Source organism: Dendrobates tinctorius, unplaced genomic scaffold (assembly GCF_039654945.1).
Source record: "Dendrobates tinctorius isolate UK_male_01 unplaced genomic scaffold, ASM3965494v1 ptg000143l, whole genome shotgun sequence".
Classification (NCBI taxonomy): Eukaryota; Metazoa; Chordata; class Amphibia; order Anura; family Dendrobatidae; genus Dendrobates; species Dendrobates tinctorius.
In genome coordinates this window covers 25,777,739-25,796,722 of record NW_027361810.1, presented here as the reverse complement: position 1 = coordinate 25,796,722, position 18,984 = coordinate 25,777,739, and the positions used below count along the sequence as shown (strand labels likewise).

The following is an 18,984-nucleotide window of genomic DNA, read 5'->3' as shown; positions in this document are numbered from 1 at the left end:
GGAGAAAGGATAGGTCTTTGTTTCCTTTCAGGGACCTAGGAAAGGTTTTAAGGCATCAAAATGTACAATAGCTGGATGGATTAGCGAGGCCACCAGTTTAGTCTACTTGTCGTGTGAGAATATTATTCCAGAACGGTTATAGACTCACAACACAAGAGCAGTGGCAACCTCCAGGGCAGAAAGGTCAGAGGTTTCCATAGAACAAATTTGTAAGGCAGTAACATGGTCTTCACCCTCCACTTCCGATAGACATCACAGGTTGGATCTGGCCGCCTCCATTGATCTTACCTTTGGGAGCAGGCTGTGGTCCCTCCCTCAATACTAATTCTCTGTAATACTCTCCGTGGTACCATCATGGGTAATGGGATTTTTCAGAACCCATGACAGCACCCTTATATTCCCACCCATCCTTTTTTTTTTTGTGTGTTAGGTCATTGGAGGTCTTCTTGTGCTCTGTAATCCAACTGATGCGGGGAGAGTTACTGCCCTTTTATTATGTAGGTTGCCTGTCCTTGAAGGGCTGATCTTCCCTCTCCGTGGTGCTGTCATGGGTTCTGAAAAACTTGATTACCGGTGAGTAATTACATCTTTTTTTTTTTCTTTAGGTGCAAAACTTCAGCTGCATCCCCATCTTCTCCCTCACTCCCTGCTTTCTATTAACACCTAGGGTTTGCATGTTATAGCCAGACGGCTGATGTTGCATCCAAAGACGTCGGAATAAGACAATTGTGGCGTAGTAGTGTAAATAGTTTATTTGATCATAGGCAATGGACAGAGCAGAAACATAACATGGAGTGTTTCTAGAATTACTAAGCAACCGGCATTACACTAAAGAAAACATGCCAACGTCCTGACATCACCGTAAACTAAGTTTTAGATCAGTTCTTAATTATTTAGATTAATTTGAATCATTTTCATAAATTTACTGGAAAAAAATTGATTTTTTTTTTATTCTAAAATCTGTCAATTGCAAAAAAAACAAACATATTATGATACATAATTGGCATGTTCTCCCCAGCAAGTAAAAAATCCACATAAGTGTGCAAATGTAACATGTATAGGCAGTTGTATACGAGAAAAATAATCAGTTAAGGTTAAGCCGATGGAACTGTGATCCCAGTTCATTTAGTTAAATATTTAAAAAAAAAAAAAACTATAAGTTAAAATAACATTCAGGTTGTATAGCACAGGCTGATGTGATTTTATTATATTTTTAAACAATATTTACATGATCACTCAGCGGCTAAACTGGGAATTTTAAGTATAAAACCAACCAAGAAAAAAAACATAAAAAAACTGCACCAACTTTGTAGCAAAATATCTGTACATTTAAAAACAGGTCATCATAAAACTACACAATATTCGAGGAGAATCTATTTGGAAATGTTCGGAGTGATCTATTTAAATAAAAATTTAGCAGAAAAAAAAAATCCAATGTTTTTCAAAAACATTGTCCAGAGCGAATGTTTATCGAACTTTACACATTTTCGGACGTGCAAAATTTCTTTGTTTTTTTTTTGTTTTTTTTATATATATGAAAAGTATCGAAGGCAAAACAAAAGTTATGTTGTAATAAGTCTCCTCTCTAGTGGTTAAATACTATACAATTTAGTTTCTTTACAATAAACCAGTTAGTTCGCTATCAAAGCCAAAAAGGAACCATGTACTGATGGTAGGAAACGGAGTCCGTGATGAGTGAATATTAAACTATGTCCTGCTCCACGGAATCCAGGAACTCAAAACTGTAGTAATATGTTCAGCCATGAAAAAAAATCTTATGTCGATCTGATTCCTTTAGCGGTTTCCCAAGCTTCTAGCAAACAGTCTGTAAACATTTTTTTAAAATGATTAATATAATAGACTTGCAATGGATCAATATTGCCCAAGTCTCTGTGCTTTTGCGTGGACCACAGTCCAGGGGGCAAAAAAATCTGACATGTGAACTACCCCATAAACTATCATAGGTACAAGTGATTCTGTGAAAAACACGGCTAGCACTAGTATGAGAAAATCTGACATCTGAATGAGCCCTAATGACGAGGGGATTCTCTGCTCCTCTGCCCTAACCCCCCCCTAACTTGTCCATAAGTCGCGTTTGCTGCAATACCAGTCACAGGTAATAAAAAGTTGTTAAGCTGTTAAAAAAAAAATGTATTGCCCTTTAAAAGGAAATCTCAACTTTCTCTATTGCTTCATTGGGGGACACAGGAAACCAATGAAGGCTCCGAGAAACAGATTTTACGGTAAGCAACCAAAAATCCTGTTTTTTGGACATTTAAAAAGTTTAAATCTACAAACAAACCTTTATTTTTTTTTAATCATCGTGTGCCGATTTCGAGTTGCATGGCTTGTTTTGTCCTCCAGTCACATCCTGTTGAAATCACTGCAGGCGCTCAGATGTTAACAGATCATCTGTGTGGCAATCATAACATATATATAACATTCGGATTGCCATACAGATAACATATACGATATATAACATACAAATTGCCACACAGATAACGTATATAAAACATTCACATTGCCACACAGATGATCTGTTAACCTCTGAGCTCCTGCAGTGATTTCAACAGGATGTGCACAAGGTGATTAAAAAAAAAGGGGGGCTGTAGAGTCGGAGTCCATTTGGGTGGAATCAGGAGTCGGTATAAAATAGACTGACTCCAACTCCTAAAATATATAATAAATTGGGTACGGTAGTACAATGCAGGATATATTGTCAATTTTTTCATAACAATTTGGGAAAGTTATGAAATGTCCTATAAATAATGTCTGTTCTGCTCCTGATCTAAGGATCTCGGCTTTTAGTTGAGATGAATCTGTTCCACTCTTTCTGTACATGCTCAGTAGGGGGCAGTGGAGTTGGAGTTGTGGAGTCGGAGGTTTGGCTTACCGATTACACAGCCCTGAATGTAACCAAACATTTGTTTATACAATTTGTTTTTTTTACTAATTAAAACCATATACTGATACATTTTTTTTGTAATCTGATTTTTAGTTTGATTGTAAATTATTTTATTTTCTGCACATGATTACACGGGCGGTCATTTTTCTGAAGCCGCTGTTGACAGCGTTCGGAGAGATGCTTAGCAGCAGAGGAGCGTAGGAACCTGTAGTCTGGGTCTGACTCACTGATTTGTAAAGGAGATGGTTGAAAGCATGGTCTGAGATTTGTGCAGGGAGGAGGTGAGCTGTGACCATCGCCTATTGTGAATCCTGTGTTATCTATAGCTGTCAAAGCAACCATTATTTTCTTACTGCGGAAACCTCTTTGAAGGGGTTATCGCGCTCCTCTGCCTCCTGACTTCCTGCTTGCAGAGTGACGGTGCGATCCTGATGAACAGGTGGATCAGCGGTATGGTTGCGTCTCGGGCCTGAACTGTGCTGAATGTCGAGGAAGCTTTGCCTCTGCAGCATCAGAGGAGAATAGGGCACTGGAGCTGGCCACATCCTGCCCCCTTTACAGCAGCGCTTACAAGCACTTTAGAAAAGAGCTTGTAAGTGCTTCTCTCCTTGCCTAAGACACCGGCCACCTCCCAAGGCAACGAGTGAGCAGTACACAATAAAAATTAAAAATCCCTGTGTTCTGAAGAACATAGAGGATTTTTATATATATAAAGTCAGTAACAAGGATGTTTGTTTTTACAAGCCTTGCGCAATTTTACCCATTTAAGAAGTTGAGAATAACCCACAGATACAGTTTTTCATACAAAACAAAGCATGTCATGCTGCACCTGATTTTATATGGAGACTTATGAATGTTGTGACATGCTCCATTCCAGACCTTACTATGGGGCCACCCTAGAGCATGTGTGGCGCCTATGGGCCTGTATTACGCAGCCATAGGGACTACAAGTGCCACCACCCAGAGTCTTTAGGCATAAAATAATTTTAAAAAATGTATTTTTTTCTGTAGATTTAAAATGAAATTTGAAAAAAAATAACCGTGAATGATTTTTTTGAACTCGGACCGTATCACATTCTTCAGCATGCTGGGAGTTATAGTTTTAAAAACACATGCAGTACCGTTGTCTGTACCCAGATGCATCAATCAGCATTCTACTAGTCAGAAGATGGGCGCAGTAGTTGCTTGACGCGAGAGTGTCCCGGGCTATGGACATTCATCCAGGTAAGGAAATGACCTCCTGGAGCCTAATACTGTCTACAGGTATTATTGACTAGTGCTAGTAAATAATTTAAAAAAAAAAAATTATATCAAATGCTGCGCGCTGCGGACGTAATGTCGTATAAAATAAATCGACAAAAAGCATATTACAACAGTATCATCTACTTTTCTTAAAGGTGCAGTTTTCTCTTTTTTAAGGTCCTTCACTCACATCAGCCCTTGAATGGTTTTGACCTTTAAGTGCAACGTTAAGCGCCGAACCACATCCGCCGGGCGCCGTCTACGTTACACGCCGCGGAGTCCGTAATGTCGGCATCACCTATTTACAGACCGAGGTGGACCCGACGGCGGCCACTTCCAACCGACCGCTCTCGTTCAAGTCGTATGTAAGAAAGAAAAAAAAAAAAGACGACGCATTTTACATTTTGGTTAAAAATACTGAGTAACGTATTGGTGTACAGATACCTGGCCACATCGAGTTGTATTGCTCGGACTCGGTTGAGCAGGTATGTCGGATTTAGGCACTTGTTAGCTACGACTGACAATGTACATATATATATATACATTTATCTATCGGTTGCAGTCTTTTTTTTATCAGTTTGAGCCCTTTGCAGTTCAGTGAAGGTGCAGTCAAAGTGGCGGCGGTTGTGCGTCCTCGGCGAGGGATGCGGTCCCTTCTCCCGTCACACACCAGACGCACGTACCCGTTGGTTTACGAGAAGGGAGCGCCGGGCTCACACTGGTAATTCAGCACCATTGACAGAGCGCATGTTCTGGTCGTCTAAGCGCCTCCTTACACTTCTCCTCACCGCGTCGGCTCTCCTGTATGGCTGACTTCTAAGATCTGCAAGCAGAGGGGAGTGTTAGGGTCATTTTTTTTGTGGGGGGGTTTACGTTGTGTAGGTAAAACAGAGAAGTCCGGAAGCCAATCAAAGCAGCTTGAATATAGAGAGGAAAGAAAATTGATACTGATAAAAGGGGGAAAATCATATAAAAGTATCGGTGGATGAGAGCAAAAAGTACAGAAAAGGAAAAAAAGTTCCTGCATTTTAGACCATACATCTTGCTACTTATTTGCTAGATGTAATGTAAGTTAGATGTTTGAATTTCTAAGTAAAAAATAACTAATATTAAAAGGACACCACTGATTACATTTATTTATTTATTTTTTTGTTTCTGGTAACAACCAATCCTGTTAATAAATCTGTATAGAAATTGAACCTCCATTTTTTTAAACCATACCTGCAGCCACCACTAGAGGGAGCAGTATACACAATATTGGTTACTGGGCATGTAATGTGTAGCAGTATGCACTTAGCTCTCTCTAGTGGTGACCGCAGGCGTCCAGAATTTAATCTTTTAACTTTATGTCTATAGAGAAGATTTGGAGCTCTGTGTCGGAACAACAGATCTCTGACCACATCAGTATGAATCAGTATGTTGGACTGGACATGAAAAGGTGGAGATTACCTTTACACTGGCCATAGTACTTAGACTTTCATGTACACCATTAGGAACCTGATCCCATAATCAGAAACAAAGTTCTCATACGAGATGTTTCCTGTTTTAATGGGATTTTCTTTTTTTCGGAACACCTTGGCTGCAGTTTGTTAAAAAAAAAAATCAGACAAACTGGGTTTTATTCACCCTCCCCGGGTCCAGCGCCGAGTCTCCACCACTACTCCTGGCAATTGTTATTATATGCATCACTGATGTTAAGTCAGCAGCGCTGCAGCTATGATCCGCTGAGATCACTGATCGGCTGCAGCACTTTCAACTTGACGTCAGCATTGCAGACAATAACCTACACCAAGAGCAGCAACGGTGTAGGACCCAGGGCGAGTGAGAAATACACAGTGTTTGTTTTTTTTAAAAAACAAGCTGCAGTTGTGGGACAGGGACAGGAAAGCCTCTTAAACCTATGTTTCCTAAAAACAGGGGTCCCTTGTGCCCCGTTTCAATGGAGCAGGGGTCTTGTATATGCACCTCCACTCCATTTATTGTCGATGAGATAATCTAGTATAGCACTTGGCATTCTTCATCAGTCTCACAGACAATGGAACCATAGTGCACATGTATGACCACTACTCTTCAAATAGGAGACACGGACCCCCGGTCTTGTGACCAGTCATGGATCCAAGCTATGATAAATTTGGTCTAAACCCCTTCAAGGATGAAGGTTGTTTCCACTTTTACAACCAATTTTCCTTTGCTCCAATGCAACTAATATAAAACATGTAGCAATCCTATGTCTCGCCATGGCGACAGACTACAAACAAACCCTAGTGTAGTCGGATCATGTAAGTCAGATGCTTTACTATGGCTGCTCTTTGTAGTTAGGAAGAAGAAACAAATTGTAGGAAGTAACACGTGACTGCAGAACGGGACTTAACAGGGATTGTATGTAGCCTGTGACCTCAAAGACACATTTATAAGCATAGGGGCTGCATACACAAAACGGTAGACTCAATGTGTGGCCTTAGAATAACAATCATCGGTACATGTCGATATTGTCCTTTTTCACAGTGGTGTCCTTTAAATAATGGTGTCAGAAAGAAATATGCCACTAAAATGGAAGTCCGAGTGTGACATCCCAGCTGATGCCGAGCCGTGATGCTCTAACACCGGCTGCTACGACCCTCTAAATATTCCTATTCGTGTATCAGAGAAGGATTAATTATGGATTCAGAATCGATTACCCTAAAATCCACTGCGATACGATAAAGTAAAGCCGCACCTCTGGTTTACATTGATTCTGTAGTCACATATGTACAATCTGGCCTCTTTGTAGTATATTGCCGTATTTTCCACTTTTACTTTCCTGTTTATTTTCCATGGAGGCCATCAACATGCTGCTGTTGACTGATCTCTTATCCCCACTTTAAGGTAATTATGCGCTACAGAGACTTACTGGATACGGACTTGTTAATATGTTGAGCTTTAGGTTTATTAAGAATAAAATACAGGTAAAGTGAGCATAAGATCTATCAACAGCAGCAAGGCGGCTTGATGACTGTTTCCATTCAGAAACGTATTTTTACAAAGTAAATATTGGATCTGAAGACCGTTTTTGCATATTCCAAGGTCATGTCTGTAAGGAGATAACCCTTTTTTGAGGTATGTTCCAATTGAGTTTATTTACGTGTTTTTTGGAGCAGATTTTGCTAAAAAAAATTAACGTAAAAAAAGCTTCATGTCTGCTTGCAACAAGCTTCCCATTCATTAGAATGAGAAAATGAGATATGACGCATGTGTTCCTTTTTTTTTTTAACGTGTGTTGGGAAAAGCGTTCTGTAAATTATTTTCCGGCCCTTCCAAGCATACATTGCAACAATATGTGCATATTTTTCACAATTTTTATCCATTTTTTTAAGGGAGGACACCCTAAAAACTACTTTGAAAACCCCACATCAAAATCTGCATGAAAACTGAGGAAAAAAAAACTGTTCTTTTTTTTTTACAAAACCACACCAAGCAACGCATGTCTTTTAGGAGCGTTTTTTCAGTGTGGATTTTTCAGCCTGAAAAATCTACAGATAAACAAACCCTTTAAAAATAATGTATCACCAGATTTTTTTCTCTGAGAGCAGCATAATGTAGGGGCAGAGACCCTGACTCTAGTGATGTGCCACTTACTGGGCTGCTTGCTGCAGTTTTGATAAAATCCCTATTTTATCTGCTGCAGATGTAACAGTTCTCTGAATATATGTATAACCCTGCCCACACCACTGATTGGCAGCTTTCTGGGTATAACCCCACCCACACCACTGATTAGCAGCTTTCTGGCTACACTGTGCATAGGCAGAAAGCTTCAAATCATTGGTGAGGGCGGGGTTACACAGAGCTCATGAATATGGAGGACAACATGACTGCAGGTTTACTAGTCCTCAAGTGATAACCACCTTCTGATAAATCAGTGATTTTATCAAAACTACAGCAAGAAGCCCAGTAAGTGACACAATGCTGGAATCGGGGTCTCTGCCCCTACATTATGCTGCTCTCACATTAGATGGCAAAAAATTGGTGAAAGGTTTTTTTAAGGAAATTTGGCAAAACAGGCAATAGTGATAATACAACAAAGATGCCACATGTGACATTACTAACGATACAGGAGATGTACTCATATGTGGAGCTTCACTTTAAGTACTTGTCACCTACACACAGTGGGTTTCATCCTTTAATAACTAAAGTCCTGGTTGTAGGAATTTGCAGCTAGTGTGGGCATCAATGGACTCACTGCTCCAAGTTTGGAGACCGTAACTATAAATAAGGGGTCATGTTTGGAGGGATCCTGTTACCCGTATTAAAGCTTAGTCTTTACAAGGGGGTGTGGCTCAGTGGATCCTCTGGGGCGTGTCTTTGGGATCTTTTGCATAATTATCCTGTGTGTACCGCCTTGTTTTAAAGACCATAAAAATTAGCAATGAATAAAAAAAATCTACACAGTATATATATATATATATATATATATATACACACATACACACTGTGTACACATATATATATATATATATATATATAATAACTTGAAGAAAAAAAAATCAAAAGCCCAAACTTCTATTTTTTGTTTACTCTTCCACAGTCCAAAAAAAAAATCAATAAAAAGCATTCAGAACATCATGTGTACCCCAAAATACCCCCAAAAAAATCCCTCCTTCAAGTCCATCAGTGTAAAAAATTGCATGTCACCAAAACACAAAATTTTTTTTTTGTAAACTTCTGACTTTTTTAAACCTTAAAATATGAAAATTATTCTACAAGTTTGGATCATACTGACCAGAAGGATCATATTCCCAGGTCATTTGTACCAAAAAAATGAACACTGTAAAAAACATGCTCCCAAAAGTAATTGAATTGTCTTTTTTTTTTTAATCATTTCACCAAATTTGAAATCTATTTCTCTCGTTTTAATGTATTATGTGGTACACTAAATGGTGTCAATCAGAACTACACCTCGTCCCGCAAAAATAATTCCCTCATGAGACTACATTGACTGAAAAATAAAAAAGTTATGGCTCCTGGAAGAAGGAGAGGAAAAGGCAAAAATGGAAAATGTATGCTAAGGGAACGTTGCGCTCAATGAATGACTGTGTCGGAGCTAGAAGGACATGTTGGATACAGCTTTTGGCTTTGGTTTTTACTCTGTATACCTACACCTTTCATATTAGTAGGGGCATAAATGAATTAGAGCAGAATATTGGTCTTGGTGAGACTTATTATCACCTCATTATTACACTGACATAAATGCTGGTATGGTCCACAAAATGGCCGCCCCCACTGTGTGTATCTGACAGGATTGGGTTGTACCATTATGGAACATGACTGCTCTGGCATACAGAGAGAGGAGGAAGCCAAGTAAAAAATAATGCTTGCCAGCTCTGTGTATCCTCCACCACCGGTGTGCTAGAAGAAATCCTTACCCTCGAATGAACATTTGGAAATTTAGTGATATTATTCTTCTTTAACGCTAAATAGGAGAAAAACACAAAATGGTGGTTAAATTAAATAAAAAAATATGGCTGGGTAAGGCAGAGAATGTGAGTGAATCATTCAGTACCTCAGAAGTGTTAGGCGCCAAAGCAGGAAAAACAAGCAGATAGGGGTGAAGATAAGCAGAGAAATGCAGTGAACAAGATGGCCGCCCTATTAGTGGATAAGATGGCCGCCCTATTAGTGGATAAGATGGCCGCCCTATTAGTGGATAAGATGGCCGCCCTATTAGTGGATAAGATGGCCGCCCTATTAGTGGATAAGATGGCCGCCCTATTAGTGGATAAGATGGCCGCCCTATTAGTGGATAAGATGGCCGCCCTATTAGTGGATAAGATGGCCGCCCTATTAGTGGATAAGATGGCCGCCCTATTAGTGGATAAGATGGCCGCCCTATTAGTGGATAAGATGGCCGCCCTATTAGTGGATAAGATGGCCGCCCTATTAGTGGATAAGATGGCCGCCCTATTAGTGGATAAGATGGCCGCCCTATTAGTGGATAAGATGGCCGCCCTATTAGTGGATAAGATGGCCGCCCTATTAGTGGATAAGATGGCCGCCCTATTAGTGGATAAGATGGCCGCCCTATTAGTGGATAAGATGGCCGCCCTATTAGTGGATAAGATGGCCGCCCTATTAGTGGATAAGATGGCCGCCCTATTAGTGGATAAGATGGCCGCCCTATTAGTGGATAAGATGGCCGCCCTATTAGTGGATAAGATGGCCGCCCTATTAGTGGATAAGATGGCCGCCCTATTAGTGGATAAGATGGCTGCCCTATTAGTGGATAAGATGGCCGCCCTATTAGTGGATAAGATGGCTGCCCTATTAGTGGATAAGATGGCCGCCCTATTAGTGGATAAGATGGCTGCCCTATTAGTGGATAAGATGGCCGCCCTATTAGTGGATAAGATGGCCGCCCTATTAGTGGATAAGATGGCTGCCCTATTAGTGGATAAGATGGCCGCCCTATTAGTGGATAAGATGGCTGCCCTATTAGTGGATAAGATGGCCGCCCTATTAGTGGATAAGATGGCTGCCCTATTAGTGGATAAGATGGCTGCCCTATTAGTGGATAAGATGGCCGCCCTATTAGTGGATAAGATGGCTGCCCTATTAGTGGATAAGATGGCCGCCCTATTAGTGGATAAGATGGCCGCCCTATTAGTGGATAAGATGGCCGCCCTATTAGTGGATAAGATGGCCGCCCTATTAGTGGATAAGATGGCTGCCCTATTAGTGGATAAGATGGCCGCCCTATTAGTGGATAAGATGGCCGCCCTATTAGTGGATAAGATGGCCGCCCTATTAGTGGATAAGATGGCTGCCCTATTAGTGGATAAGATGGCCGCCCAGTTAGCTCATTAAAAGCTTATATCATTATTTTCAGGATTCTCAGAGAAATAAAGGCAAGCTGCTTTGAAGATTGGCTCCAGAGAGGAAAAATTAATACAGTAATTAACATGAAAAGAAATGGAAAAAAAAAACAGTTGTCCCAGGACACCATGAAAGACAAGATGGAAGCTCAGTACAACAGCGGACGAGTGTAAGGATCATTGACGGCCAATATGACCGTCACCAATGCTCAGTTGAATTAACGCCAAATGATGCAAATCTCAAAGGGGTTGTGTAAGAATAGAAGAACATGTCTGCTTTCTTCTAAGAACAGCGCCACATCCGTCTGCAGGTTGTGTGCGGTATTGCAGCTCGGACCCATTCACTTCAATGGAGCTCAACTGCAAAACCAAACAAGACCCGCTGATGGGGACGGCACCATTGTTACAAAAGAGCAGCCATGTTCTTATCATCCTGTACATCTCAAGGCTTTTCAGTTCCAATGCAATCCTATATGTTGCACACTACAGGTGCCAGCATGCCCTGACCATCAATATTATTGCAAGAATATTGTCACCCTTTTATGTTAATTTAGCAAAACATACAGCAAAGAGCGACGGATGGTCCAGGTATGTAATGATCAATGTTAGTGACCACCCCGTGACTGTATGTTACGGGTCTGCCCTCAGTCCCCGCTCTTGCCGCGCACCGCAAGCCCAGATATATGATAGATACCTTGTTTTGGAACTGAAAACAATGGCGGAAATGTCAGCGGATGGAGAAGACTTCGTGCTCGGGGGCAGATTTGGTTCATGCAGATGCAATATACTCATGCAGTCGTGGGATACATCAGATGCAGAAAGCCAATGACGTATGAATCAGAAGAAGGAGAATCACACCAAGGCCAAGCGGCCGCCATCACCCCTCCACGGTGTTTAGTCCGCTGGGACCCCCTATCCTGTATCCAGGACTATAATGACTCCCCGGGGGCACTGGTTCCTGATTCAGAGCCATCCCCTTTCTCCCGCCACAAAAAAAAATGGGATGCTAATAAATCTTAATGTTTAGGGATTCGATTTGCATGGGAGCCAAGACGGTGTCCAAAATAAACTATTATACTCCTCATCGGCCTCCCCGTCACCACTGGTCCTTCACTCGCACCTCTTCTCTCTTTTTCTCCTACCGAGCCACTGTCAAGGTCTCACACGCTCACGAGGTGCAACTCACGAGACGAACGTGAAGGACGTGTGTCGCGCTTCATGTGCCAGTGTGGGGCTTAGTCAGCAGAGGTGCCGGAAGACCCAGAATGAGAGGAAAGCTGAAGAAGAGGGAAGTCAGGACCGAGGCGAGGAGGGAAGTCCGAGGAGATGTGAGTATAAAAGTTTGTTGTTCTTTTTTCTAACCCCTTCCCGAAAGTTTCAATACAGCAGCACTAAAAACTCTGAGAGGAGCACTGGGGCGGCTGCTCAACCTCCACTTTCTGCTGCCATTCCACTGCTCCGCAGACTAAACACCATTTCATGAAGTGATTTAGCCGGACCCGCTGTTAGTGTCATCTCTTCTCACACATATTGAGCATAGAACCGGATGTGTAACACGTCACAATGCATTACATTATATAACAAGAATAATGTAAAAAAAAAAAAAAAAAATTGCAAAAGTTAATGCCCCCCACCACGACCACCACTTTCCATTCGCGTCCCAGACTTTATCCACCTTGGTAATGAAGACGTAAAAAAAAAAATATCACATGCAGAGCAGACGGGTGCACGATGGGGCTTATTAGTGCAAAAAGAGTAAAAAGAAAAGCTTTTTATTTTATTATTTTTTTGACCCAAAATTTTTGCGTTTTCCTTTTTTTTTATTTTTAATACATCTGTAAAGTGGTCAGAGCTTTGCTTTTTTCTGATGCAGAGCTCCAAATCCACTTCATATACATAAATGTTATAGGGCAACCAAACTTTAATTTATTTATTTCATGATTTGTCCAGTATGGAAAAAGTTCTGAAACTTTGCAAATGACTTTATTAAAGAAATTGTCTTCATTCCTGTAAAAATAATAAACTGCATGTATCTGGCTTCCAGACCCAGGCTCTTCCCCCAGTCTATTTGCCGCCTACAGCAGCACTGATATCACAACGTACACATTTGGAGTACAGATGATGGCAGTGAAGGAGTCAGAAATACACAAAGCTGTGACATACATTTTGACTGCCAGCATCTGTACTCCAACTGAGTACGATCTTATGTCAATGCCGTTAAAAGCAGATAAATAGACTAGGAACAATCAGAGGTTTGGAAGCCACTTACATGCAATTCTTTTAATTGGAAGGTGACAAATCCCTTAATAAACTAATATGCAAAGATTCATGTCAAAATTATATAAAATTTAAAAAAAAAAGTTTAGTTACTCTTTAAAAATGTACTTCCTGGCAGCCACCATTAGAGGGAGCTCACTGCATTCAGTGTCACTATTGACTTCAATGTATCAACCAGTCTGCACTTAACTCCTGAGCTCCCTCTAGTGGCTGCCAGCATGTACTTTTTTACATTCTACATCAATGCAAAAAATAAATGTTGCTCCAACCACTATAAAGATATATAAAAAAGGTTTTAAAATATTTAAGGGTCGTCATACACTTTAAAGCCCCATTATGCATTGAGTTTTGTAAGTGGCATTCAATGAGATGATGGCGGGGCATCAAAGCTTCATGAAGACAGGAGACGCTCTGATACCCCTTGGGGTGATGCCTAAACATGGAGAAATATATGAAAACCTACAGCAACCTTTTTTTTTTTTAAGAGCATCAGGTGTGAAAGAGAGTATTTTTTAGTAATGGATTTCCTCAGTGAGAATGGGGTCGCAGAAAAACCGTGAGCCACGCTTGGCTGTTCGGGCGGTAAAGGGCACAGTCTTCAGCACTGCATGGAAGATAATAGCCAGAGAAGACAAACAAGAAGACAGTAAGAAGCCAAGGACTATCGCATTAGTGCATGGTTAGTTCTCTGCTGAGGTTATCGGGGACGGTCAGCACAGATACAATGCAATATAAATAATGCCTCTTCTCATAGGTCAGGCGGGAGAGATTAATCACAGCAAGTAGAAAAGACATTCAGTGGTTTTGGCAACATTTTAAAAAAAAGACAAAGAGATAACATTTTTTTTAACAGAGTCAAGATTAGTAGAAAATCATCTGTTTTTTTGCAAAGCACAAAAATTATAGCAACTAAGTCTAGTCTTGTGAAAATCAAACATAAAAAGGATGTTTATCTGGCAGTCACCACTAGGGGGAGCTAAAGAGTCCGCTGCATACTGCTTTATTATTAGATGCAATGGATAAAGAGTATGCAGTGAGCTCCCTCTAGTGGTGGCTGCAGGCAGGTTACTGTTAATGTTGTATCCACAGGATATCCTGTAAATGTCAGGATTGTGACTCTGGTACGAGAATGCTCATCCCATGGCTGCTGTGAATGGAGAGGTGGCTGTGCAGGCACGGTTCTCTCCATTCACTCCTACGGGAGTTCAGAGAACAGCAGCGTATGCATTCTGAACATTTATGTCATATCCTATGGACAGCTTTCTAATACATCCTGTGTTTCATTTCTTCAGCAATATTAAGATCTTTGCTTGCTGTCAGTCAATAGAAGATTTTTTTTTGTTTCACATTTCAGATCTGCTTCAAAATCTAAATAAAAAAAACAAACAGTCAGTGTGAACCCACCCTTGGAGATTGGGAACGTGTACAGCCTTAGGGCCCCGTTACACGCAACGATATTGTGAACGATATCGTTGCAACGTCACCAGTGTGCTGACGTTGCAGCGATGTCGAAACGACATAATTGCGTGTGACACGTAGCAACGATCAATGATCAGATGGCTGATCGTTAATCATTGCCTAATGGTCTGAGCCATAAATCTATCGCTGGGCAGCACACATTGCTGCCTGTGACAGCAAGAGATCAACGATCAGCGAGCTCCCAGCGCCATACAGCAGACGCTGGGAGCTGGTATCCAGGGTAAACAGCGGGTAACTAAGCGCCGCGTGGCTTTTAGTTACCCGCTGTTTACCCTGGATACCAGTGTGCTCGCTGGTCCTGATCGCTGGTGAGTCTGCCTATGTGACAGCTCACCAGCGATCAGCTAACTATGTCCCAGCGATCCCATCTATGTCGGATCGTTGGTGGGATCGCTGGGACATTGAAGCGTGTAACGGGGCCTTTAGAACGGGCCACAGCAGAGAGTTATCTACACATTGGTTGTATTTAGTCTAGGCAATTATTTGTGAAGTTAAAAAAAATATTAAGTTCCGGATTGGTGACTCTCAGCCTCTGTCCACACTATTATCACGGCTTCCACTAAGAACCATGATGACAACTTATACCAGATCTGTTTTGTTTTGTCAAAGCTCCTCTACTTTGGAAAGCAGTCATAGCGCTGAAGATTGCATAACTGCTGCCTACAAAAGTACTGCGAGAATAATCTTTGTGTAAACAGAGCCTCACCTGCGCCGATACATTGTAACGCATTATTTTTTTTGCAACAGATGTGTTTTTTGCAACCCTGATAACTGTCTAGACTGGATTCAAGAATGTTACCGTTCACTGACAACAAGAACAGATCTTGAGAATGATGAAGAATGGACTTACAAAGGATAATTGAAAAAATGCTGTTTTTTTTTTTGTTTTTTTTTTACTAAAGAAGCCCTCCTTCTCCTCCTCGTCTTCCTCCTCCCTCTTTCATCAAAGTTTTAAACCGCAGAATATATTGTAATCACCATATTATATAGCACTGTGCACTTACATTTGCTCATTTTGCCTTTCTAGCCAGTTAATTCTTCTATTTTCCATTAGGTCTATGACATCACGTGATTAATAACTGACAAGCTGAATCCTTCTAAGCTCTATGTAGAAACAGGAGGTCAATTTTCCCAGTATGACTCATAAGTCAACATTTGCAAAAGTCCCTGGTAGGGGAGGAGGGGGCAGCTTGGTCATGAGTCAAAGAGGGGAATGATAAATGCAGGGAAAAGAGACTTCCTGTTTCTACATAGAGCAGAGAAAAGAGAAGAATTAGCTGGGTAGAAAGACAAAAAAAGCAATTGTAAGTAAACAATGCTGTACTATATGATGACTGCAATATATTAGGACGATAAAAACTTTGATGGGAGGAGGAGCGTTGCTTTAAACAAGTTTTCGTTACATAAGACTGGCTGGACAAATCTATTAATATAACACGCAATGCTATAGATGTTAATAGATGCAAAATGCAACAGATAACTATACAGTAGATAAACGTTAAAGGGGTTGTCTGATGCTTAAACAAAAAGACCCCTGAGGCCTGTGATTGAGTGCAGTGGTGAGGTGACTTAAAAAAAGCATAGAATCACAAAAATCGTGTTAACTTCGGACGACACAGACATCCGGAGTGACTGCAGTGACCCCCACTGATGCTGACAATGGGGCTCCGAAGTCTGAATGTAGTGGTGATGGTGCAATCACGTCAACGGGGCATCATTTACAGGGGTAAGCCGGCTCCTCTCACTTCCAAATCAGGAGGTGAGTTGAGCTGATGATGTGCCATCTACAGATATCCATTTATTGGAATGGCACGGGTGGACGATGCCCACCGCTCACGAATGCAACCCAGCCAGATATCTGTAGATGTGATGTGACCTCCCGGAAGTGAGGGGAACCAGATTACCCCTTTAAAGCAGATGTGTCACCATATTTCACAGAATAAATTTTTCCATACATCTCTTAGACCTGATGTAGCTAATGTACTTACTTTAAAAAAAAAAATCCTTGACAGAACAGCTGTATAATCTTAAAATCAGCTGGACTCTTGAAAATGCTAATTTTAATATTAGACAGGGAAATGTTCAAAAAAGGATTAGACCAAACTATTGTGAATATTCATAGTGAGTACACTAGGCTAAACAGGTCTAAGAGATCTAATAATATATGCAGTTTGAAGTGTAAAATCTGGGGACCGGGCTGCTGTAATAGGAGCTATGTTATTAGTCAATGCATGTCGCTTCCAAATGGTTTTAATCATTATATTCAATATTTTCATGCTGTCTATAACCCCTTGGTCAGTTCTCTTACCTGTGATGATATCTTCAATGGCTCCGTCCTTGCCCTCATACACGTGTCTATTATCTTTAATTTGCCTCCTCCTCAGCTCTGCTATCAGCTCCTGCTGCTGCCTCTTAGATTTATGGGAAGGAGACTGCAAGGAAGTGACAGGCACTTAAGTGTCATTATAGGTATATATATATTGTATATATATATATATATACACACACAGGAGATCAGTCGGAGGGTGACGACATTATATATACTGCATATAATTTACATAGTATGATTAATAGCTTGCTGGGAGTAGAGGGGGCTGGCTGACTGCTCATTTCCATAACTAAGCCAATCCTGTCATTTGCCTAAGCATCATCTGCAACGGAGAGGGGCACTGGCTTAGCTGCTGAAATGAGCAGTCAGCCAGACCCAGTCGCACACAGCGCCGGTCACATGCTGGACACAGAAAGATCACTCCTAGCTGATAATGTAGAAAGCAAATCCATCTACTGCAGTTTTGCTTTGGGTTTCTGTGAAGCTGATGCAGATAGCAAACGATCATCACTCTGATTTCATCTATGGAAAAAGATGGATTTTTGGTTCTTACCGTAAAATCTCTTTCTTGGAGCCTTCATTGGGGGACACAGATTACCATGGGTGTATGCTGCTGCTGCTAGGAGGCTGACACTATGCAAAACAAGAAAATTAGCTCCTCCCCAGCAGTATACACCCACCGACAGGCACCAAGCACCTCAGTTGGTGAGAAAGCAGGAGAAGCAACGAGAAACTCTAAACATATGTACCAACCCAACACGGTACAACTTAAACAGGGAGGGTGCTGTGTCCCCCAATGAAGGCTCCAAGAAAGAGATTTTACGGTAAGAACCAAAAATCCATCTTTCTTTATCGCCTTATTGGGGGACACAGATTACCATGGGACGTTTCAAAGCAGTCCCAAGGGCGGGAACAGCAATAAGGAACGAAAGAACAGGAAAAGCTCAGGTCGGCCGGTGTGCCACCACCGCCTGCAGAACCTTCCTACCAACAACTGCATCAGACGAGGCCTGGGTATGAACCCTGTAGAACCTCGCAAATGTGTGCAAGGACGACCAGGTCGCGGCCCTGCAAATTTGTAAAGCTGAAGCCTGGTGACGAACGACCCACGAAGCCGCCACAGCCCGGGTGGAGTGAGCTCTCAATCCCAGAGGGGGCCGTTTTTCCTGAAGTCTGTACGCTTCCAGAATGGTAGAACGAATCCAGCGAGCGATCGTGGATTTGGATGCCAGAAGCCCTTTCCGGCAACCTTCAGAGATGACCAGCAAGGAGTCGGACTGACGAAAGGAAGAGGTCCTGGCGAGATAGACATGCAAGGCTCTAACTACGTCCAGTTTGTGGAGTGACTTCTCAAGAGGGTGAGAAGGAGCAGGACAAAAGACGGGAGAAAGATATCCTCATTGATATGGAAAGAGGACACCACCTTCGGAAGAAAGGAAGGACGACCTTATCCTGATGGAGAACGAGGTAAGGGGAACGACATGACAAGGCCGCCAACTCAGAAACTCTTCTGATGGATGTAATGGCAATCAAGATGGTCACCTTCCATGAGAGAAGGGATAAAGGAATGTCCTGGATAGGCTCGAACGGCGCCTTTTGAAGAGCGCTAAGGACGAGATTTAGATCCCACGGGTCTATCGGCGAATGATGAGGAGGAGCCACGTGGGTGACCCCTTGAAGAAAAGTCTTAACCTGCGACAAGAACGCGAGCTCTCTTTGGAAGAGGATAGATAGAGCGGAGACCTGGCCCTTGAGGGTGCTGAGGGACAGACCCGCCTCTAAACCAGACTGGAGAAAACCAAGTATGGATGAAACAGAAAAAGACATCGGAAAGACTTTATCGTCGCACCAACGGAAAAAAGCCTTCTAGTACCTATGGTAAATGCGGGAAGAGGCCGGTTTTCTGG

At 41.7% G+C, this 18,984-nt stretch overlaps 1 protein-coding gene across 8 annotated transcripts in view; it reads right to left on the bottom strand.

Annotated features, from left to right (window-relative positions):
• Positions 1-734: 734 nt before the first annotated feature.
• FMNL2 (formin like 2) overlaps positions 735-18,984 on the bottom strand; it is a 239,385-nt gene continuing 221,135 nt past the window's right edge. For 2 of the 8 annotated variants that reach the window (XM_073545618.1, XM_073545623.1), the window contains 3 exons: positions 17,057-17,180; positions 9,500-9,593; positions 735-4,970 (listed from right to left, as the gene is read on the bottom strand). In XM_073545618.1, coding sequence (XP_073401719.1) covers position 4,970; positions 9,500-9,593; positions 17,057-17,180 — 219 coding nt within the window. In that variant the 3' untranslated portion in view covers positions 735-4,969. Of the gene's footprint in view, positions 4,971-9,499; positions 9,594-13,732; positions 13,874-17,056; positions 17,181-18,984 lie in introns of all 8 variants that reach the window. The other 6 variants (XM_073545619.1, XM_073545624.1, XM_073545617.1 and 3 more) reach the window with 4 other exon arrangements.